The sequence below is a fragment of the Phodopus roborovskii genome, unplaced genomic scaffold (assembly GCF_943737965.1).
Source record: "Phodopus roborovskii unplaced genomic scaffold, PHOROB, whole genome shotgun sequence".
In the NCBI taxonomy this organism is placed as follows: Eukaryota; Metazoa; Chordata; class Mammalia; order Rodentia; family Cricetidae; genus Phodopus; species Phodopus roborovskii.
In genome coordinates, this window is record NW_026126480.1 from 36,330,841 (window position 1) to 36,352,863 (window position 22,023).

The following is a 22,023-nucleotide window of genomic DNA, read 5'->3' on the forward strand; positions in this document are numbered from 1 at the left end:
GGACAGAGGATTGAGAGCAGGACAAAGACCTGCAAAATGGCGATCTTTAGGACCGCGGGAGGGGCGGGCAGGACCTCGGACTGGGAGGGGGGCGCGCAGACGCGGAGGACTTGGCTAGGTGGCCGTCGCCGCACAGACAAAAGCCAATAACATGGCGGACTCTAGGACCCCCGGGCCCGCGCGGAGCAAGACCGGCATTCGCGTCCGCTGAGCCTAGGTATCCACAGCGCTGACCGGCGGGCACCGGGCGGGTTCTAGGACCTGCTGGGCCCGCAGCCCGCCCGAGGCCGCTCACCGCTCGCCCCGCCCGCGATGCTCGCGCCTGGTCAAATCCGTCCGCTCGGCATCAGCGAGGAAACTGAAGGCAGCTCAAACCGCGTTGATGCCCGCTGCCTGAGGCCCTTGAGACGTCCCGCAGACGTGTCCTACCTGGTTCGACTTCCACAGGCTCCGCAGCTTCGGCGGTGGTGCCTAGCACCGGCAGAGCCAGGGATACTCGGCGAGGGCCCGGCGCTAGGACCCAGCAAGAGGGAGGTTAGGGGCGGGGCCGGCGGCCAGACAGCGGAAGTGGAAGGGCGCCTTCCTTGCTCAAGAGGAAGGAAAAACTTACGGAAGCAACCCCGAGCCTCCAGTAGCAGAGAAGTATCTCGCGAAGGGTCTCTGGGTGCTAAGGGGATGGGACGCCAGGCCGATTAACGGTGTACAACTTCCAGGTCGCCGGAGGTGTCTCCAAGAGCTAGGTGGGACGATATGGAGAGGGCACCGAGGTTATGCAGTGCCTGAATCCATTTGTATTCCACATTTTCTCTAACAGTGAGAAGTGAATTTAGGATTCCCCCCCCCCACACACACACACGCCTGTTTTGGGAAGAGTCTTTTATGGAACCTCGTGGAAAGTGTCACCAAAGTACTGTAGCCAGGGCTGCAGAGTATATTATTATTATTATTGTTAATTTTTTTACTGCTGTGCTTACTGAACGAGCACTGCAACGATTTTAGCAGCTTTGGACGGAAGTGTGGCTTAAGTCCATCAGAACGCCGCGCTGACCTGCGTAGGCGGAGCCAGAGTTGCTCCCACAGTCGAGCGTGATATCTCACGCCTCCTGTAATTCCAACATTCCAGGGGTTGAGGCAGGAGGATTGCTGCAAGTTCGAGGGCAGCCTGGGCTGCATAGCTAGACACAGTCTCAAAAACAACAAAAACCAGAGTTGGGCACACCCGGAACATAGCGCCGGAAGCGTGTCCGTGTAGAAACACTGTTCGGAGAGACAGGAAGTGTTCCTAGGCGGAAGTTTCTGGGGGGAAGCTTTAGCTCCAAGGACACTTCCTGATTCCTACAACAATAGGAAGTGTCCGCGGAACTGGGGTAGACTCTTGGCTCATACCTGCCGTGCCCTGTTACCTCTGTCTCCTTCTTTTATCCCCTTCCTTCCCTCATCTACCACTCCCGGGAACCCTGGCTGAGTGTGCCTGTGTATGCGAGCTCGAGAACCCTCGCACCAGCAACCACTTAGGGCTCGCGGCTGCAGTTAGAGTAAGGGTCCCAGTGCGCAGGCGCGCTCCCGTTCACGACCTCCAACGGACGCGCCGGCGGCGGGAACCAGAAGGCACTCCTGGTGCGAGGTAGGGATGTAGAGAGGAAATTGCCAGAAAAGACGAATGACTCTAGAGAATCGTGATGGTGGTTGATTAGGGAAAGGGACTCTTTAAGTGAAGAAGTTTTGAGAAAAGAGAATTCCGGGAACAGACTCCGCTGGTGAGATTAGAAATAGTTATTTTAGGACCCCAGGAGACTGGAGTCAGCCTCGGAGAAAGGCAAGATGATGTTGCGGAAATGAGTGGCAGCTACTGGAGAAGTGAGAGCTTTGGAATGAAGATTGCCTCGTGCAGTGAGTTTGTGTGAAAACTGGGGGAACACAGACATTGGATTTAGTGGCATAAATACACTTATAAGGCGGGCATGGTGGCCCACGACTTTAATCCCACCACTTGGGAAGGTAGAGATATACAGTGAGACCATGTCTGAAATGCCTCCCTCCCCAAATTAAAAAGCACATGGTACTGTACCGCATGAGTTGCTATCATCCTAAGACTGTAGAGAGGAAGTAGAAGAGAAAATAAAAAACAATGGTGACAGCAGGGTAAGGCAGGCAGGGCATAGAGAAAAAAAGCAGAGGATAAAATGAAATTGCAACCTGAGATGGGATGGGATTACATGTATTTACAGGGAGTAAATAAAACAAATACTTAATAACATTAGGGAGAAATGTGATGCTGAAAAACTGAGCACCAACATCTAGGAAGTCTTAGGTGGCAGCTGAAGGAAGCAGCTGCTTTGTCAGTGCGTTCAGACCATTCAGTTTAGTGGAAGGGTGAAGAAAGAAGTGGACTTCTCTTATTGTAAGGCCTGGCCAGCTGTTGTGGGTCTGCCCTGTAATCTGAGCTCTCCGGAGACTGAGGTAGGAAACTTAATGAATTTGAAGCTAGCCTGAGCTACAGAGTGAGCTAAGACCTTATCTCAAAACAACACCACCAACAGAACCAGAAGTAGTTCTGGTTTATTTTAAAATCTCATAAGTTGTTGCTAGTTTGCCCCAGAATTATAGAGAGCTGAGTCTTAGGAACAGTAAGATCTATTATGTACTGTCTAAACAAAATCAGTTAGATCTGTCTAGAGCCTAGACTCTAGACTTTAGTTTCCTTATCTCTGGCTCTAGAGATGACTTGTTCCTAGGGGAACTTTCCTAGAAGTGTGTGCATAGTAAAGCTTTACATGATGGCCCCTGTAGACCTGGTAAAAAGCAGGTCACTTGGCATGGATGGTGGGGGAACCCTCTCAGTGACTTCTATTGAATGTGGTGTTCATGTAGCCAAGAAGCAAAACTGATTCAGTCCTTCTGACTACTGCCCCCTCTTTCTAGGCCTTGGCCCCTTCTGCAGAGAAAAATGCTGCTGCCACCTGTCTGTTCCTCCTGAACATCTAGGTTTTTCTACCACATTGCCTCATGGAGGACATGCCCCTTTCATTCAGTTGCTCTGACTGTCAGCGCCACTTTCCTAACCTCCCAGAACTGTCACGGCATCGAGAACTTCTCCATCCATCTGCTAACCAGGACAGTGAGGAGGCTGACAGTTTCCCTCACCCCTCTCAAAGTCAGCAGTGTGGGCGTGGCTACCGTTACCCAGAGACCTCTGTCAACCACCAGCAGAACCTCGAAACTTGTCTTTTCCCCTGTATCACCTGTGGCAAGGATTTTATTAATCCCCTGGCCCTCCAGAGCCACATGAGGACTCATGTTCCTGAGGGCCACCAAAGGCACAGGACCCCACATGTCAAGGGAACCACTTCATACCGTCAGAGCAAGACAATGTCGACTGAATCCTGGGGTCAGAGGCTGCCTTCTAGGGAAGGCTGGGACAGTCCGACAAATGATGTACAAGAGACACGTGAATGTGACTCTGGAGCTGATCCCAGGGCAGCTCCAGGTACTTGGGAAGACCCACCAACCAAACCAAGAGAAGGCTTAGCAATCCAGCCAGACCCTAATGAGAGTGCAGAGGACTGGGTCCCTACCACCAATTCTGATGGAGCGCCCCCACTCCCCACTCCAGCTAGCAACCTTCTTAGCAATTTGGAGCAGTATTTGGCTGAATCAGTAGTGAACTTCACAGGGGGCCAGGAATCCACCGAACCACTTCCTGCTGAGGAGGAGCGGAAATACAAGTGCAACCAATGTGGAAAGACCTATAAGCATGCTGGGAGCCTCACCAACCACCGCCAGAGCCACACTCTAGGGGTCTACCCTTGTGCCATCTGTTTTAAGGAGTTTTCTAACCTCATGGCTCTGAAGAACCACTCACGACTCCATGCTCAGTACCGGCCTTACCACTGTCCCCACTGCCCTCGTGCCTTCCGGCTCCCTCGGGATCTGCTGGAACATCAGCAGTCCCATGAGGGGGGAAAGCAGGGACAGCCATGGGAAGAAGAAGTGGTGCCTACCACGAATGGACATACAGATGAGAGGAGCTGGAATCAGCTACCTACAGCACAGGTGCTGAATGGTTCTAGGGAGCTCAGCACTTCTGGGCAGCTAGAGGATGGTGGCCCAGAGGAGTATCGACCTTTCTGTTGTGGGGACTGTGGCCGTACTTACCGACATGCAGGTAGTCTTATCAACCATCGAAAGAGCCACCAAACAGGTATCTATCCCTGTTCAGTTTGTTCCAAGCAGCTATTCAATGCGGCTGCTCTGAAAAACCATGTTCGTGCCCATCATAGGCCCCGGCAAGGAGCTGGTGAAGAAGTGTCCTCAACTGCCCTTATGTTGGCTGAGACTGCCCAAAAAGAGGAAGAGGTCTCTACAAGCAACCTGGACCATCGTCCCTATAAGTGCAATGAGTGTGGTCGGGCTTACCGCCACAGGGGGAGCCTGGTGAACCACCGCCACAGCCATCGGACAGGAGAATACCAGTGTTCACTCTGTCCTCGAAAATATCCCAACCTCATGGCTCTGCGCAACCATGTGCGTGTACATTGCAAGGCTACACGCCGAAGTACAGACCCAGGGACTGAGGGTTCACCTAGCCCTGTCAAGAAGGAACAACCTGACCCACTGGGAACAGAAGCAGCATCCCACACAGATCAGGGACATGCATACAAACATGAAGAGGAGACCACAGCAGATAGAGCAACACAACAGATATGTAACATTTGTGGGATGTTCTTTGAAGATCTCAAGAGTCTTGAGCATCATAGCATGACACACAAGGCAGGGCAAGGAGAAAAGAGCAGGACAGACAGCACCGTGTCACCACCTAGAGCATTTGCTTGTCGGGACTGTGGAAAGAGTTATCGCCACTCAGGAAGCCTTATCAACCACAGGCAGACCCACCAGACAGGAGATTTCAGCTGTGGGACCTGTGCTAAGCATTTCCATACCATGGCTGCCATGAAGAGCCATTTACGACGTCACAGTCGGCAGTGGAACAGGAGACATCAGAAACAAGATAGTACTGGTGAAGAGTCCAAGCTCGCACCTTCAGGCACCTGGGCCCAGAAGTTGGAAGATGATGAAGACCTGGATTCTTCCCAAGAGCCTTTGGGAGAAAGTTCTTGTGGGGCCGAAGACAACCAGGAAAGAGATGAGGACTCTTTGCAGGTGGGATCTAAAGGCAGCGAGTATGGGCTTGGAAAGGATGGAGCCTGTTTCCTGGTTGATAAAGAAGACACTGGCATTGAGGAAGGACTGGAAAAGAAAGAGGCCTGTTTCCTTGATCACGTGGACACCCCAGGTGATGAGGAAAGTAGTAAAGTTGGCTTCTGTGATAGCATCCCTGGGCTGGATAGTGACCAGAAGCCAGACATTTGCCAGTTGGACCCCTCCCACCCTGCTGACACTGACACTGTCTGGAAGGCTGAAGTCACTCACACATGTTCTGATTGTGGGGACACTTTCCCCCAAGCTGCCGACCTGCTGAGCCATAGGTCCTGCCACCCTCCAGGCATCTATCAATGCTCTCTCTGTCCAAAGGAGTTTGATTCTCTGCCTGCCCTGCGTAGTCACTTCCAGAACCACAGGCCAGGGGAGGTAGCCACAGCACAGCCCTTCCTCTGTTGTCTGTGTGGTATGATCTTTCCTGGGAGGACTGGATACAGACATCACCTGCGCCAGGTTCATGGCACTTCAGGTATACCGGAGGGTTCAGAAGAGGATGAGGAAGGCACAGCAGAAGCAGCCTCTGTCCACAGTCCTCCCCTACAGCTCTCAGAAGCAGAACTGCTGAATCAGCTACAGCGGGAGGTGGAAGCTCTAGATGGAGCAGGTTATGGGCACATTTGTGGCTGCTGTGGTCAGACCTATGATGACCTGGGGAGCCTGGAGCGTCATCACCAAAGTCAAAGTTCCAGCAATACAACAGAGACTGGTCCTAGCCACTTGGAAGGATCAGATGATTCGATAGAAATTGTTACAGATCATGTCTTTGAGGGCACAGTGACCTCTGTCTCAGAAGAAGGTAGGGACACAAAGTCTGAGGAGGGAGTAGATGGCACAGTTGCAGACAGCCTTTGCATGCAGGCTGATGAAAGCTTTCTGGAGTCCCATCCCCGCCCTTTCCGATGTAACCAGTGTGGCAAGACCTATCGTCATGGAGGCAGCCTGGTTAACCACCGGAAGATCCATCAGACAGGTGACTTCATCTGCCCTGTCTGTTCTCGATGCTACCCCAACCTGGCTGCCTACCGGAATCATCTGCGGAACCATCCTCGCTGCAAAGGTTCAGAGCCCCAAGTGGGTCCTCTCTCAGAGGCAGGAAGTAGCAACGAACCTCAGAATGAGGCAGGGCAGGAACAGGCAGTCATAGGGCAGCTCCAGGAAGAACTTAAAGTGGAACCCTTGGAGGAGCCGGCAAGAGTGAAAGAAGAAGTGTGGGAGGAGACCACTGTAAAGGAGGAGGAACTGGAGCAGAGGTTGGAGACAGCAGAGAAAGGCTGTCAAACTGAAGTCAGCTCTGAGCGGCCCTTTAGCTGTGAAGTATGTGGCCGTACCTACAAGCATGCCGGTAGCCTCATCAATCACCGGCAGAGCCACCAGACTGGCCACTTTGGCTGTCAGGCCTGCTCCAAAGGATTTTCAAACCTCATGTCCCTTAAGAACCACCGGCGCATCCATGCAGACCCTCGACGTTTCCGATGCAGTGAATGTGGGAAAGCCTTTCGCCTGCGGAAGCAGCTGGCCAACCACCAGCGGGTCCATACTGAGAGACGGAAGGGTAGGGCCACCCAGAAATTTATTCGTGAGGATAGGCCTTTCAGGTGTGGGCAATGTGGCCGAAACTACCGCCATGCTGGCAGCCTCCTGAACCACCAGTGCACCCATGAGACAGGCCAACATAGCTGCCCCTTCTGTTTTAAGACCTATTCCAACCGCACAGCCCTGAAAGACCACCAGAGGCTGCATTCTGATAGCCGCCGGCGGCGGGCACCCCGGAGGGCAGCAGCTGTACGTTGTACCCTTTGCAGCTGTAGCTTTCCTGGCCAGGGATCTCTGGAGCGGCATCTGCAGGAGCATGAGGAGAGCAAGCTAGAGCTGGCCAGTAGCCAGGGAGGCCCACAAGGTATTGAAGGCAGTAAGGAGAACCTTGCTGATGACTGGGGACTGGAGGGCAGGTCAGAAGGTATTCAGTCAGTCCTGCAGCTGGAGCACCAAACCAAGAGGCCTGGGGAACACATTCAGAGTCCCAGCAGGCCAGCAGGTTCAGAAGTCACAGAATCTTTATCTTGGGAAGTGGGGAAGGTAGATGGGTGTCAGGGAGACAGGGGACAAATGAATCACAATGGTGCCTGGGGTCTTCAGGATCAGTTAACCATGCCAGAAGGCAAGTTGGAAGACATTGTCTCTAGGAATCCTTGTCACCTCTCTGAGAGCCAGTCCAATGGTCCTGCTGCAAGTTATATGGGTAGCTGGGATGGTGGAGATAGCAGCTCTCAGCTCCAACCAGAGAGCCGCTCCTATTGCTGTAGCCAGTGTGGAAAGACCTACTGCCAACCTGATGGCCTCTTTAATCCCGACATCAACAAGAAAGACTGTCACAGTTGTTTGCACTGTTCCAAAGAGCTATTGAGTACTGTGGCCACTACTATCCACAACCACACTGCTGCCCAGACCTTTGCTTGTAGTAACTGTAGCAAAGTGTTTGAGTCCCACAGTGAGCTGGCCACACACATGCAGACTCATGCTGTTGACCACAGTCAGACAGAGACCAGAGACCCACAAACTGGGATGGTAGCGGTGGATCCGCCTGGTCCAGGGAAAGCTCAGGAGACCCCTTCCGAACCTCCCAGGGACCCAGAAGAGAATGGAGAGCCAGCTGATGGAGGACAAGGAACAAATTTGACAGCAGCTGAAGACAAGGGACGTCCCTTTTGCTGTGCTCAGTGTGGGCGTTCTTACCGCCATGCTGGTAGCCTGCTGAACCATCAGAAGGCTCATACCACTGGACTCTACCCCTGCTCCCTGTGCCCTAAGCTTCTGCCCAACCTACTATCTCTCAAAAACCACAGCAGGACCCACACAGACCCCAAGCGCTACAGCTGCAACATCTGTGGTAAGGCTTTTCGAACAGCCGCCCGGCTACAGGGCCATGGAAGGGTCCATGCCCCCCAGGAGGGACCATTCACCTGTTCTCATTGTTCCCGCCACTTTCGCCACCAAAGCAGCTTCCTGCAGCACCAGCAGCAGCACCAGGAGGAGTGGACAGTTTCTAGCTCAGGTATGTGAGGTGAGTGGGTTGGGTAGAGGACTCAGAAAGAGGCAGACACATTGTAGAAAGAAACCATGCTCCTGAGTAGGTAAGGTAAGCAAGGGGAATAGAGAATCAAGTGGATTTCTAAGTGGCCAGAGGCCTGGACATGGACTAACTAGTTTGAAATGGTTTGGGGCCACTGAAGTATAAATCCTGGGTCAGGAAGATGGACACTAGGTAGGTGGGGCAGTGTTTTTTCTTCCAGTGGGCAGAGATACCTGGGAACTTCCACATCCGGGAATCCTGGTTTAGCCAGTAATGACTTCCAGAGGAAAAGGACGAAATGGGCTTAGTTGGGTTCTGGTCTTTCCTAGAGAAAGAAGCCAGGGAATGAGTAAGGGGGTGGTGGACGGTTGCAGATTCCTAGGTTGTCATGAGGGAATAACCTGCAGGGCTAAGGCAAAGGGGTCTGCCTGCTCGGCTGGTGACTCTAACTGGCTGCGTTACTGCTGACTTGGCCAGTTTGCTGGGCTACTGGTCAGTGCTCACTCTTCTGACTCTTCCCCTGTGTGTGTTTGCCTCTGCCTTTTTTCTTGGGACTGGGGCCTTTGGGCCGTCTGAGTGCTGCGCTGCTACAGATCTTACGGAACTCATGACACTGCCCTCTGCCTGCACCTTCCCCCAGCACATCCTTTAACTGAAGGACTGACTCATGGATAATTGTTTCTTTGAAGACAGGCCCAGTGGAGCAGCAGCACTCATTAGTCTATCTCTCACCCTCTATCACAGTGAATCTTGGGGTAAACTGGTCTCCACCCAGCCTATTGAAGGACAGGCTGTGGAGGCTCAGGGCAGTCAGTCTGTGTTCTCAGCAAGCCTTAAGCTCATTTTCCACATCTAGAGAGGGAAATCCATTCCATCTATACCCACCGAGGGAGGGTGTCCCTGAAATGGTGTGCCCTTGACCAGAACTTGGCTGAGGACAAAATAGTGGTGATGGTCCCTGAGAACTGAAGAAATGGCTCTGAGGACAAGGGGTTTCTTGTGACTTCAAGTAAAATGAGTGAGGAGCCTATTAGCCAAGGGTGTAAAAATAATTAGGGGTTCTAGGATTCCTGGGCTTTGTCTTTTTGCTGAGGGGAGATGTTGGGCCTGGTACCTAAAAGCCGTGTATACACAGTAGGTGAACGCATTAACAGTGAGCTTTGATCCTGGCCACTTGCACTCCTCTCTCTCAGGGCCATGTCAGGGAAGGACCCGTAGGCCTGGAAAGGTGGGTTAGGACTGACCGCTTTTCCTTCTCTTCCTAGGAGCTTCAGTGGCACCAGCAACAAGCAGAGGGGACTCATCTGCAGCCTCACCCCTGAACCCCTCACCCCAGTGGCCTGCAGACCTCAACTTCTCCCTCTGAACTTCAGGTCTCCAAAGAACAGTTCACTGAAGCTGGGGATGCAGGCAGGCTGTGGGAGGGGGGCTTCATCTCCACATTCTGCTCAGGAGCTGCTTGGGCATCCTCATCTCTTCCCATGCAGAGGACCCTGATCTGGTTTCTTTCTCAAGAAGGGCGTGAGGTAGTCTTCGTGTCTGTATCTGTGAAGAATCTCCTTCCCAAGCTTTTGTCACCGTTCTTCCAGGGCCAGGCCCTGACCCAGGGAGAGGCGTATATTCAGAGCTCACCACAGATGGGAAGGGTGCCTGTGGAGGGGGTCTTTTACTATAGTTTGTAACTTATTTTCTGAAATCTATTTTGTAACAATTTATTTAAGTTTTAAAAAAGGAAAATTGCTCCCCACCCCCTCCCCACCCCCCAAAAAAAAAAATAACCACTTTTTTTTCCACAACAGTTGCTGGTGTGGTTGTGTCTGAAGGATTGTTAGGGAATACTGGAGACATCTCTTGAAAAGCAGAGCTTGGGGGTGGGGTCATGGCCTCTCATGCAAAGCTTCCCTGGGCAGGCACATTCCCAGCCAGACAGCTGTTGGAGCTGCCTCAGGGCTGGGAACCACAGGACCAGACAGGGAAGGGCAGGAGCTTCGAATTGGGTGTCGGACGGACGTGGGAGTTGCCTGGCTTTTCTGGCGTCTTGTGAGTAAACTAGAGTCACCAGTCAACAACTGACTGGCTGGCCTGTCAAGGAGAGGAGGGAAGTTAATTTGGCCCCATCCCTATAGCTTTCTTCGTTCCTTTGAAGAAGCAGGATCCATCTTGGCCCCTGTGGTGTATGGGAGACCTGAAGACCAAGAAGCTGAACCCGTGCTGCCTAAAGTCCATGTGGTTCTGTCTGTTTGCTGTACTCCACACCAGGGGCAGCTGGGCTGAAGAGGAAGCGTGAATAGCGACACATACTTGAGTTGACCAGGCAGCTTCCAGGCTCAGCTTCAGGCTCTGGCTCCTCAGCAAAGTAGACCTGCCAGTCTAGATTGCTGACCCAGTCCTCATAGGCAGAGAGTGCTGCAAAGACCGCAGGCCTCGCAGGGCCTTGGCAGGCGTCTCCAAAGCTGTGCAGTCCAGCCAGGAACCACGTGCCCCTAACCTCGTGGATGAGTGGTGCCCCAGATAGGCCCTGTTAGAGAGTAGGTTACACTTGGTAACTTTCTGCAGTAGGTAGGAGGAGCTTGGGGGCTGCAGGCGGGATGTTTGGGGGCAGCTGGCCCCAGGGTTTAGTTTTAGGAGGGAAAGCAGGGCTAGCAGCCAAGCTAGGTAGAAAGCCAGGGGTCTGCTGGGTGATTGGGAATTTGAACTCACCTCACATTGAGGCAGCTCACCCACAACAGTGGTGCATATCATCCCTGGCAGAATGGGAATGCCTGTGCTGCCAGGGGCTGCATGCTGTTGCCTACAGGCCATTGGCCCCAGGACTGTCACAGGTACTGTCTGAGTGTAGTAGTTGTTGCCTATAAAAGCAAAGGACGAGGCTAGATGCCTCAGTTGCCTGCAAGTACAATGGACAACTGCCAGAGTCCCCATTACTATGTACCTGCTCCTTGTGTCAGCCCAAGAACCCAGCCATGTTCACCATCAGGCAGGTGGTGATCAGCATAGGGCAAGCAAAGGGGTCTCAGATCAGGGCCTAATGTCACAGGCTGAGCCAGCAGCACGAGGGCCACATCATAGCCACCCTCTGGGTGGGTGTAGGCTCCATGCAGAATGAGTTGTTTCAGGCCCCGTTCCTCTGGTCCAGCCCCCAGATCTACACTCCATTCCTCTAGGGTTTGGCGCCTGTTGAGAGGCAGAGTTGATAGCACTGAGTGACAGAGCTTGGGCAAGAGGCACAAAAGAGAGAGACATAAGGCTCACCCAATAAAGCAGTGAGCAGCAGTCAGCACCACCACTTCTGATACCAGGGCTCCACCACAAGCCAGCTTCCCATGGTGCTTCAGCCTGGCATCCCAGGGCCACTGAGAGAGGGCTCCTGCCTGGGGGCCTCCACCCTTCAAGGAGCCACATGCTGAAATAGGTGAATTACATCATCCAGTTTGTTAAATGGTCACTTAGTGCTAGGGCCTGTGCTGAGTGCTTCTGTATGTCAGCAGGTCTTCCCAGTACCCTCTTCTCACTTGACTCAGCCTCCTTACCAAAGGTAACCAAGCTAACAATAGATTAACCAAGCTCTATAACCAAAATCAGGTAGCCTACTTGGATTCAGAGCCAATGTGCATGCTGATGTCTGATAGTAATCCATGCCAGCCCTACATGGAAGGTCTCTGCCCCACTCCCCCACCCACCTGTATTTCCCCAAGCCTGGATCAGCCCTAAAATTCCTCGCTTGCTAGTGCTGTTCTAAGCATCAGAACCCAGCTTCCTTCCCTGGAATGACTTTGCATGCAATTTGCGTTGCAGTCACTGCTCTGTCTCACCTCCCTGGATTTCTGCCTGGAAACTTGCAGCTTTCCCCCTGAAACCAGCCAGATTTCAGAAACACATACCCAAGTCCGTAAAGCTTCCTGGACCAAGAGAGCTGTTACTATCCCAGGAACTAAAAGGTGCCTTAACAAACCTGGTTCTCTGTTGGCAGTGTCCAGACTCTGTGTCTGAGCTGGTTTGCTTTCTTGTGGCTTCTACCCACTGCCCAGGAAGCCCTCATGTGTGCTGGGTGTCCCCATACACCCCACTTCCTATGCCCATGCAAAGACCTACCTACACAGCTGTTCTCATCACTGCTTTCCGAAATCCCAGGGCCCTGTACCAAGAAAGCTGCCCCATGAACGTGGTCCTGCAGCCATGAGCTGTGAGTAGTCATGTCAGTAAGCAGCACTGGAGTGTCCTCTTGGGCACATCTTGATGTGAAGCTAACAATCCCAACCTGGACCCAGTGTCCATCAGGCTCACGGCACATCACAGGTCCCCCAGAATCTCCCTGAAGCCAGGCAAAGGAGTCACCTGAGACCCAACACTGACCAGATGCCTTGTGGTCACCCTTTGTGAGCCCTTAGCCCAAAATTAGGCCCTCCCTTTTTCCCTGTACTTATCAGACCTGGCATGGTCCCTGTATCCCAGGCTGTGCACCCCCACACAACATTCCAGCTCTCGCTGGGCTGGCCAACAGCCGCTGGTGCAGCCGATTGTAGAGGCAGTTACAGGTGGGGCGGCTGATGAGACGAAGGCGCAGATTGCGTAGGGTCCTGGACACTGCCAAAGGAGAGAAATCTGAGTCTAGCTCTGGGAAGCAATGGGACCTGGGGCCCAGATAGCTGGGCCTGGGCAAGAAGAGCGCCTCTGTCGGCTTCTATCTGGGACAGTACTTACCATCACTGGTGTTCTGGTCCCAGCCAGTGGCCCAGCAAGAAGCTCCAAAGGGGAAGTGATGGGTGGATTGGGGCAAGCAGAGGGTTGTATGGGCTGTGGGATGGGTGAGCTGGAGCAGGGCCAGGTCTGATCCCTGGCTATAGTGATTATAGGCCTTGGGCACCTGCAGCGCAGCAACTCCCACCACCTCAGCCCCAGGGCTCAGCCCCTCTTGCTTCAGAGAACCCAGGACCACAGACCAGGAGCTCAGTTCTGCTGTGGCCACCCTGAAAGGAGAAGGGCAAGGCCCAGACAGCTGAGTGCCAATGGAAATATAACAACTTGGTGAACAGCACAGGCAGGGGAGATGAGCAGATACAGCATGTGGCTTTCAACACAGTTCCCTCCTCTCAGTTTCTTTTTTCTTTTCTTTTCTTTCTTTCTTTCTTTTTTTTTTTTTTTTTTTTTTTTTTTTTTTTTGAGACAGGGTTTCTCTGTGTCCTCCTGGATGTCCTAGAACTCACTTTGTAGACCAGGCTGTTCTCGAACTCACAGAGACCCTCCTGCCTCTGCCTCCGGAGTGCTTGGACTACAGGCGTGCGGCACCACTGCCTGGCCAATTTACTCCTTTGTAAAGAAAGCTTCTACCATGAGAGATTGCTAAAGTTAAACTGGTAGCATGTCAGCTACACAGCATTCTCCACAAATGATACTTCATTATTCTAGAGGCAAAAAAAAAAAAAAAAAAACAGTCTTGTGGGGGAGGTACAGGGACAAACCCACCCTCAAACTGAAAGACTGAACCAAAGTGTGACTCACTTTTCAAAGCAGTGAGCAGCTGTGAGGACCCAGGTATCTGCCACCAAGGAGCCACTGCAGATATGTACCCCATGCCGCCTCACACTGGCCTGCCAAGGCCATTCACCAAGTAACGTGTTGCCTTCCAGAGGCTCCGGAGGGCCAGGGCCACGCTGCCCACATGCTGTAGAGAAGGGTGAGTCCTACTAACTGCAGACACTGTCCTGACCTCAGGACCACATATTACCATTCCCCCTCCATCATCCGTGAGTACAGCCCAGGCCCCATGTCCCCACCACTTACCACGCTGAGCTGCTTGAAGACCTAGAAAGGAAAAGACACAAGATGTGGAGGAGACTTAACTGCCAGGTCCAGGCTTGATGGAGGGGATGAGTTGAAGGACAGGCCCTGGGTCTTTATTTATGACTGGCTACCTTACCAGCCCCTCCCAGAATGAAAATATTTATATGAGGTTGAAAAGCAGCTTTTATTAGAGCTCATTCAGATTACGCAGCCATTAATTCTGAGCTGTGCTCAGCACTCCTGGGCCCAAGAAGCAAGACCTGAGATTTACCTTGGGAGCAGGCCAACCCTCCAGGCTTATGAACCCCTAACTCCTGCCCCCACCACTGAGTCAGGGAGGTGGCCTGTGTATGTGAAAGACTTTAGCTTAATTGTCCCTTCAGCTGTGGAAGCCTAAGAGGGTAGATTAGAGGCCTGTGTCATGTCCAAAATGGAGGAGGCCCCAAGTGAGACTCACTCCACCCCTGTGCTCATGAATCAAACTGCATTTCCAGAGCTGACCTTTCCAGAGGGTCCCTGCCCTGCCTGTAACCCATCACAGACTCACACAAATAGGCCCACTGTACCTCTGAAGCAAAGTTAGCATGGACAGCTCCAAGCCAGTGGGGCCAGAGCATGCCTGAGGTCACTCTGCAAGTAGAGGATCAGATGGGGCAAAATACACACAGATGAGATCGCCACCTACACACAGATGAGATCAGCTCCTCCCTTCCCAACCCAGGCACAGGCTGTGGTCTCAGGCACATCACTTAGCTTCTCTGTACTTCAGTCTCCTCACCTCAAAGAACTGTTGTATAAGGATTAAATGTATTGATAGACACAAGTTCTTCTAAAGTGCTGTAACAGCAGGCTGTATGTTACTTCCTCTCACTCCCACAACCCCCCTCACACACACATAGACACCTAGCCAAGGACATCCACAGGGAGATTATAGCCCCTCAGGATCCCTTACATACCAAACTTCAGTCTATTTGAGTGACTTACCCTCTGTTAGGACTACAGCTCCCACAATAAGCAGCCCTGGTCCCCAGCTCTGCCTCATGCTGCTTCAGGCTACTCAGTGTTCTTGTTCTCAGAGAGGCTACCTGGGTCTCCCTGGCTCCGCCCCCCGCTCCGCCCCCAGTCATCTAAGAGTCAGGTGTTACTTTTCCTGGGCTAGAAGGGAACCAACAGCCAGGGGCTGTGGTTGTGTGGTCCTTACTCCTCTCTGGGCATCTGTCACCAGCCACACTCACCCAGTTCAAATCCTAGTTCTCCCCAGTTCAAATTTACTGCACTAGTGACTTTGAACAAAGAAGTTGCTTGCACCTTGCCTGAAAAACTCAAGAGCTTTGGGGAGTGGGGGCTGAAGAAGTAGCTCAACAGTTAACAGCTGGATTCCCAGACTCTATAAGGCAGTTCACACCATCTATAACTCCAGTTCCAGGGGATCTGACATCCTCTTCTGCCCTCCTAAGTCACCAGGCACATATGTGGTGCACAGACATATGTGCAGGTAAAACACTCATAGGCACAGAATAAAAGTAAAGAATTTTAGCCAGGTGGTGGTGGTGCAGGTCTTTAATCCCAGAACTTGGGAGGCAGAGGCTGGTGAATCTCTGAGCCATTTCACCAGGCCCATAAACAAAATAGGGGGCCAGCACAAAGACACTTGCCACCAAGCCTAATGACCTGAGTTTGACTCCTGGGACCCACATGGTAGAGAAAGGATTCCTGCAAGCTGAACTCTACACACACACACATCATGGTATTCAACATACGCTTCCACACACAATCTCTCTCTCTCTAAACAAATAATAATCTTTATTAATAATAATAATAATAATAATCTTAGAGGCAGCCGGGCATTAGTGGCTCATGCTTTTAGTCCCAGCACTCGGGAGGCAAAAGCAGGTGGATCTCTGGGAGTTTGAGGCCATCCTGATCTACAAAGCTAGTTCCAGAAAAGCATCCAAAACAATGCAGAGAAAACGTGTCTCGACAAAACAAAAATAAAACAAAACAAACAACAACAAAAAGTGCTTAGGGGCCTGGAGAGTTGGCTCTTTGGTTTTTTTCACTGGCTGCTCTTTCTGGAGAATCCAGATTTGATTTCCAAATCCACACAGCAGCTGACAACCACCTGTAACTCCAGTTCCAGGGGCTCCAACACTCTTCTCCGTTCTCCATGCGCTAGGCACATATGTGGTACACAGACCCACATGCAGGCAAATACTCATGCACAGAAAATCATTTTTTCAATTCTTTGTTTTTTGAGACAAGGTTTCTCTGTGTAGCTTTGGAGCCTGTCCTGGAACTTGCTCTGTAACCAGGCTGGCCTCGAACTCACAGAGATCTACCTGTCTCCATTTCCTGAATGCTGGGATTAAAGGTCCAGCTTTTTTTTTTTTTTTTTTTTTTTTTTTTTAATTCTTAAAAGCCCAGTATAGTAGTATACATCTGTAATCCTAGTACCTGGAGGCTGAGCAGAATTTTGAGTTTAAGGCTAGCCTGATCTACCTTCCAAATTCTGGGCCAGCCTGGACTATAGAGCAAGACGAACCAACCAATCTCAAAGTGTTGACTTCTGACTGCTAGTCCAGTTACTTCTTGCATGAAAACATAACCTGTGGAGCAGTGGCAGACTCCTTAGATCCTCCCTTTCAGCTTCCCTGACTCTCTCAGGCCAAGGCTAGGCAGGATTCATACACTTCCATAGGTTTGCTTCAGAGAACATGTACAGGGCAGGGCTGTGTGTTAAGGGGTGGGTGGGTCTCATGCCAACCTCTCTCTGGGCCTGCAGCCTTGCCAGCAAAGCATTGCTCTCTTTTCTTGCAAATGGAGGTTAGGACCGTCCCACGCCTCACTTAGGCTAGCTCCACCATTCAGGAACCCTGACTCCAATACAGAGGCAACTGTAAGCAGACTTTAGAGCAGATAGAGCCAAGCAGCCCAGATAGGAGACAGGCTAGAGCACAGCTCAGTAGTAGAGCACTTGGCTAGCATGTGCAAAACCCTGCAATGTCAATTTCGGGATGTGTGTTAGTCTGAGATTTCCCTCCCCAACTCTTTCCCAGTACTAGACATGTTGCCCCAAGCACAGAACTTCTCGACCTAAGGTGCCTCGCTAATATACAAACAATGGTAGTGACTATTTCCTACACTTGAGGATTAAATTAACTATCACAGGTTCTTAGTGCTTGGGATATCAAGTCCTTAGTATACATTAGGAAAAACAGAACAATCTTAGCCTGACCCTGTGCAGGTGTTAAGACTGCTTGGGATGATAGGTAAGGTAGTTGCAGGGGTTCAAGTTGAACTATAGAAGTTCCAGGCAGGGCTGGAGAGATGGCTCAGTGGTTAAGAGTACTGGCTGCTCTTCCCAGAGAACCTGGGTTTAATTCCCAGCATCCACATAGCAGCTCACAGTTGCCTGGAACTACAGTCCCAGGGGAGCCGGTGTCCTCACAAAGACATATAGGCAGGCAAAACACCAGTGCACATAAAATAAAAATAAATTTTAAGTAAGTTCCAAGCAAGCTTGCCCTCCAGGTGTGTGACAGGCCCTCCTACAACAGGAGGTCTGATCCATAGGCAGCAGGCACAAGCTTGTTTCCTGGATGTGGGGGCTGATGTGCCAGATTTTGCTGACTACACATGCTGGGGATGATGCAGCCACCCCCTCCCAGACAGGCCCTCCATTTTGACTCATCCCCGTACCAGAGAAGGCAAAACAGGGAAAGACCAACACCCCAAAGGGTCTCTGGTAGACATATGCTTCAGACTTGATCAACTTAGAAAAATTTATTATTCAAAACCATTCTCTTTAGCCAAGAGCAGAAAGCAGCCCTTGGGAACAGAACTTGTAGGGGCATCTGGTCATTGTTCTGTGTGTGGTTGCGGAGGGGGATTGGAATGAAAGGAATAGGGCCTTCTAGGGACTGACACACGACCCTCTTGGGCAAGGCTCATGTGCTAAGGCAAAGCAGGTTACATTAGCCTAGCATGTGGAGTGGAGGGACCTCAGTGCCTTTTGGCCTTGTGTTCTGGCGCCTCCTGGAAGCTAAGCAACATCAAGCCCACATTGATGGCGTAGGTGGTGATGCAAACAATGCAGAAATCATAGAGCACAAAGAACAGGATCCAGGCCAAGTAGACAGAACCAGCGAAGGCCACCAGGGAACTCAGTACCAGTAGGAGAGAAGCCCAACGTCCCCTCAAGCAACCTGTAAAACAAGAGAGGGTCAGCAATGGTACATCTAGAACTCTGCCATACTTCCCCAGTGACAGACGGATGGCACATGTATTTGGTGAAAGTTCTCTAAGAGAGGATCTAATGGGCCTCATCTGTTCAATAATCCTTGGGACCCAAACAGTAAGTACTCCTGCTAAACTCTATATTCAATGAAACACAAGTCACCTTTGGAGTCCCTTCAAAAAGCATTTTAAAACTGGATGCACTGGGGAGATGGAGGCAGGAGGTTCAGGAGTTCAAGGTCAACCTGGAATGCATTGAGACCTTGTCAGAAACAAAACAAAAACCAATTGGATGTGGTGGAGTACACCGTTAGTCCCAGTACTCAGGAAGGCAGAGGCAGGCAAATCTCTGTGAGTTCAAGGCCAGCCTGGTCTACAGATGGAGTTCAGGACAGGCTCCAAAGCTACAGAGAAACCCTGTCTTGAAAAACCGAATCAAAGCAAATCAAAACACAAAACCAAATAAAAAGAAAAAAAATACCATTTTTTGGAGGGCCATTCAGCCTCTGGCTTCCTAAACTAACGAGGATATCTCTGCTAGTGTCCTCCTTTCTTGTCTCCTTGTGACCAGGTTGCTCAATGATTAGTAGCTGGCTGTCAACTGTTGGGTCACCAAGACATGGGGTGGGGCTGATCTGGATTGGGGAAGACAGGTCATGAAGGGACAAAGCCACTCACCTAACAACAGCTGTATGGTGTAGAACATGCAACCAAATATGCTGTTGGATTGGTTGAGGATGCTGTCAGTTCCTAGCATATGTTCCACCAGCCCAAAGCCCTTGCCCCACCTGGCGGGAGCGAAAAGAATCCATGTAAGTTCGGTCAGCCTAGTGCCTCTTGGGATTAGCAAGACTCTCCACCCACCAAGAATTCAAAGGTCAGTGACCTTCTGGCCATGTCACTGACTCTATCCCGGCTTGTCATCACAGACCATCAGTAACTTCAGGAGCTGATGAGATGACTCAGTAAATAAAAGTGCTGGCTGCTAAGCCTGTCAATTGGGTTGAATCCCCAAGACCCACAAAGTAGGAGGGAACTACCTCCGATTTCCACAAGCATATATAGTGGCATGTACATGCCATCCCACAAACAAACAAATGTAGGGGTTTTTTTGTTTTTTAATTTTTTCATCTTGATCGTGCTTTGTGTGACCACACTGGGACATCTAGAGCACAATCTATTTGTTTTGGACCTACAAAGCTAGAGTTCCATCACCACCCACTAACATCCGGTCCTCTAGCTCGACCAGAGTGAGCAAGTCACCTTTGTCCCTGAGCACAGCAATGCTTCACCACCTCCTCCCGCTGCTTTGTGCCATTCCAAATCATCCTCAATCTCCATTGAGGTCTGCCCTAACTCCTCCAGTTTTCCAGTTATTTACTGGCATCTTTTTTTTGTTTTGTTTTTTGTTTTTCGAGACAGGGTTTCTCTGTGGTTCTGGAGGCTGTCCTGGAACTAGCTCTTGTAGACCAGGCTGGTCTCGAACTCACAGAGATCCGCCTGCCTCTACCTCCCGAGTGCTGGGATTAAAGGCGTGCGCCAATTCAGTGGCATCTTTAGAAAGCGTTCAAACACCGGTTATCTGAGTGGTCCAGCCTCTGTGCACGTCCGATTACCCACCAAAAACTCCTGGGGCAGTTCGCTCTCAAAGTGTCTGTTCTGCGGACACTGCGATCCCAGACTCCAAAATCATCCGGCAACCTGGCCGTCAGGTACACCTGGCCTTCAAGGACCCCATGCTTTCCATTTCTGCACGCACCGAGAAGTGAAGACGCGTGAACAGCTGATGGCCGTGCCCACGTCGCAGAGCGCGCGGTAATCCTCGTCGCGGGCGCGCGCCGCCTTCACGTGCAGCGCGTACAGCGAGAGCGCTAAACCAGCGAGGCAGAGGGCCAGGCGCCTGCGTCCCGGGCTCCTCCAGGTGGTGCCCATGTCGGCAGTCCAGACCAGGAGCAGGAGGGAAGAACGCGCCACGGGGCGGGGGCGGGGCCTGATTGGACACGCCCCTCTGCCCCGCCGGTGGGCATTCTTCTATCCAATTGGTTGTCCTCAACAGCTAGGAATGCTGGGCTGGTAAACTGGATTAAGGGACCGGGAGGTGGGGGGGGGAGGGGGAGGGAATTTCTTGGTCTGGCAGCTGCGAGGCATGATGGGAATCGTAGTCGGAGAGAGAGAGGCTGAACGACATCAAGGGAAATGGAGTCTCCAGAGTTGTAAAGCTTCTATTAATGAGGCGGTGCTTAGCCCGCTCTCTATGCATTTAGCATGTCTAGAGATTAACGGACTAATGGAATCCAGCGCAAACTGTATTGCGATTCAGGAAGCATTTTCCCTGAAATTATTTCAGATGCCATTGGGTTATAATCTGAGCTTCCAGGTAGCCTCCAGCCATCCCTCGTCTCTCACCAGCTCCCCTTGTGGGCTGAGCTCTTTAACAATAAATTCCGTTATCTTGGCCACACTGCTGGCAGTTTCCCAGACCTTGGTACTGTTGTGGTGCCCTCTTGGCAAAACCTGAGCCTGAATCAACTCAATAATCCCTCTGATATTATTTCACCTTTACAGATATCCAGACATCGAGGACCCATATATATGTTCTATATTGTCCACCTCTCCATCCTTCCCATTTGCATGGAGTTCCTTCACTAGCTCCCCTACCTTTCTCCCCTACTGTATGTTTTGGGAAGGTTTCTATATTTCCAGTCTTCCTTATCACATAATAATTTAGGTGCCCCAGAACATTACCCTGACACCTAGTGGTAAGTAGGACCAGGACGTTAAGCCCAGTGGTTACATTTAGAGTCTTATGGTTTGACCTCCAAGTGGTATTGATTGCTGCTTTCAAGTCCCTATCTCTTCCTTGACAGCTGCCCCCGCGCTCCTTGGCTGCTCCTTATCACATCTACTACTTTTATTGCAGAGAATGTGGTGTATACAAGCATCAGTTTCCAACGATGCTTAAAACTCGTGACTACATAAGGCTGTAAGGCAAAAGGGAATTAATGTTGCATAGAATTAAAGCGGGCACCCTGGTGTTTCATTTTATTTGTGTTGAGGCCAGCCTGATCTGCAAAATGAGTTCTAGAACAGTCAGGACTGTTAAACAGAGAAATCCTGTCTCAAAAAACAAACAAAAAAAAGTATTCATTTTATTTTTTCATGTCATAAGATTATTATTACTGTTTTAGGATTAGCATACAGAGCAATGGGTTGATTGTGGCATCTCTGTTATACATACTTATACTTCATTCTGTTTATTCCCCCATTGCTTCCCCCCACCCCTCTCATGTCTCCCAGATAGTTCCCATCTTCCCCCAGCCAGCCCCCTTTCTGTTTTCCTATTATATGCATTCTGTTTCCCTCCCTATTTCCCATCTCTCTTACTTAAGATCTCTTGTAGATGGGGTCCATGTAGCACTGTCTGTCCTAGAACTCTCTACACAGATCAGCCTGGCCTCAAACTCATAGAGATCAGCCTGCCTCTGCCTCCAGAGTGCTGAGATTAAAGGGATGCACCATTATACCAGCTAAGATGTTTTCTTTTCCTTTTCAAGATCTCATTTCCAGTTACAGATAATAAATAAATAAATACAAACATACAGGATAAGCTAGACATGATGGTAAACCTGGGAGGCAGGGAGATCAAGAATTCAAAGTTATCCTCAAAACAAATTACATGAATCTCTAAACTAAATAAATAAATAAGCCAGATTACC

At 51.0% G+C, this 22,023-nt stretch overlaps 3 protein-coding genes across 6 annotated transcripts; 1 reads left to right on the forward strand and 2 right to left on the reverse strand.

The window, feature by feature from the left end:
* Positions 1-590: 590 nt before the first annotated feature.
* On the forward strand, positions 591-10,067 carry Znf646 (zinc finger protein 646). 4 transcript variants are annotated; one of them, XM_051193098.1, is made up of 3 exons: positions 591-740; positions 2,923-8,272; positions 9,556-10,067. In XM_051193098.1, the coding sequence occupies exons 2-3, from the start codon at positions 3,007-3,009 to the stop codon at positions 9,654-9,656; spliced, it is 5,367 nt and encodes a 1,788-aa protein (XP_051049055.1). In that variant the 5' UTR covers positions 591-740; positions 2,923-3,006; the 3' UTR covers positions 9,657-10,067. The 4 variants fall into 4 exon arrangements, with proteins under 4 accessions (XP_051049055.1, XP_051049057.1, XP_051049054.1 ...); XM_051193100.1 differs by lacking the exon at positions 591-740 and adding an exon at positions 1,027-1,890 and having other exon boundaries at positions 2,923-8,281; XM_051193097.1 differs by lacking the exon at positions 591-740 and adding an exon at positions 1,027-1,890.
* Prss53 (serine protease 53) lies at positions 10,062-15,128 on the reverse strand. The gene is made up of 11 exons (XM_051193103.1): positions 15,056-15,128; positions 14,072-14,092; positions 13,790-13,952; positions 12,992-13,257; positions 12,720-12,874; positions 12,383-12,602; positions 11,543-11,693; positions 11,223-11,464; positions 10,991-11,139; positions 10,592-10,808; positions 10,062-10,372 (listed from the first exon to the last, which is right to left on the reverse strand). Exons 1-11 carry the CDS (start codon positions 15,111-15,113, stop codon positions 10,353-10,355), a joined length of 1,662 nt encoding a protein of 553 aa, XP_051049060.1. The 5' UTR covers positions 15,114-15,128; the 3' UTR covers positions 10,062-10,352.
* Positions 15,129-17,839: 2,711 nt separating this feature from the next.
* Vkorc1 (vitamin K epoxide reductase complex subunit 1) lies at positions 17,840-20,289 on the reverse strand. Its single transcript, XM_051193102.1, has 3 exons — positions 20,067-20,289; positions 18,986-19,095; positions 17,840-18,276 (listed from the first exon to the last, which is right to left on the reverse strand). Exons 1-3 carry the CDS (start codon positions 20,237-20,239, stop codon positions 18,074-18,076), a joined length of 486 nt encoding a protein of 161 aa, XP_051049059.1. The 5' UTR covers positions 20,240-20,289; the 3' UTR covers positions 17,840-18,073.
* Positions 20,290-22,023: the final 1,734 nt, after the last annotated feature.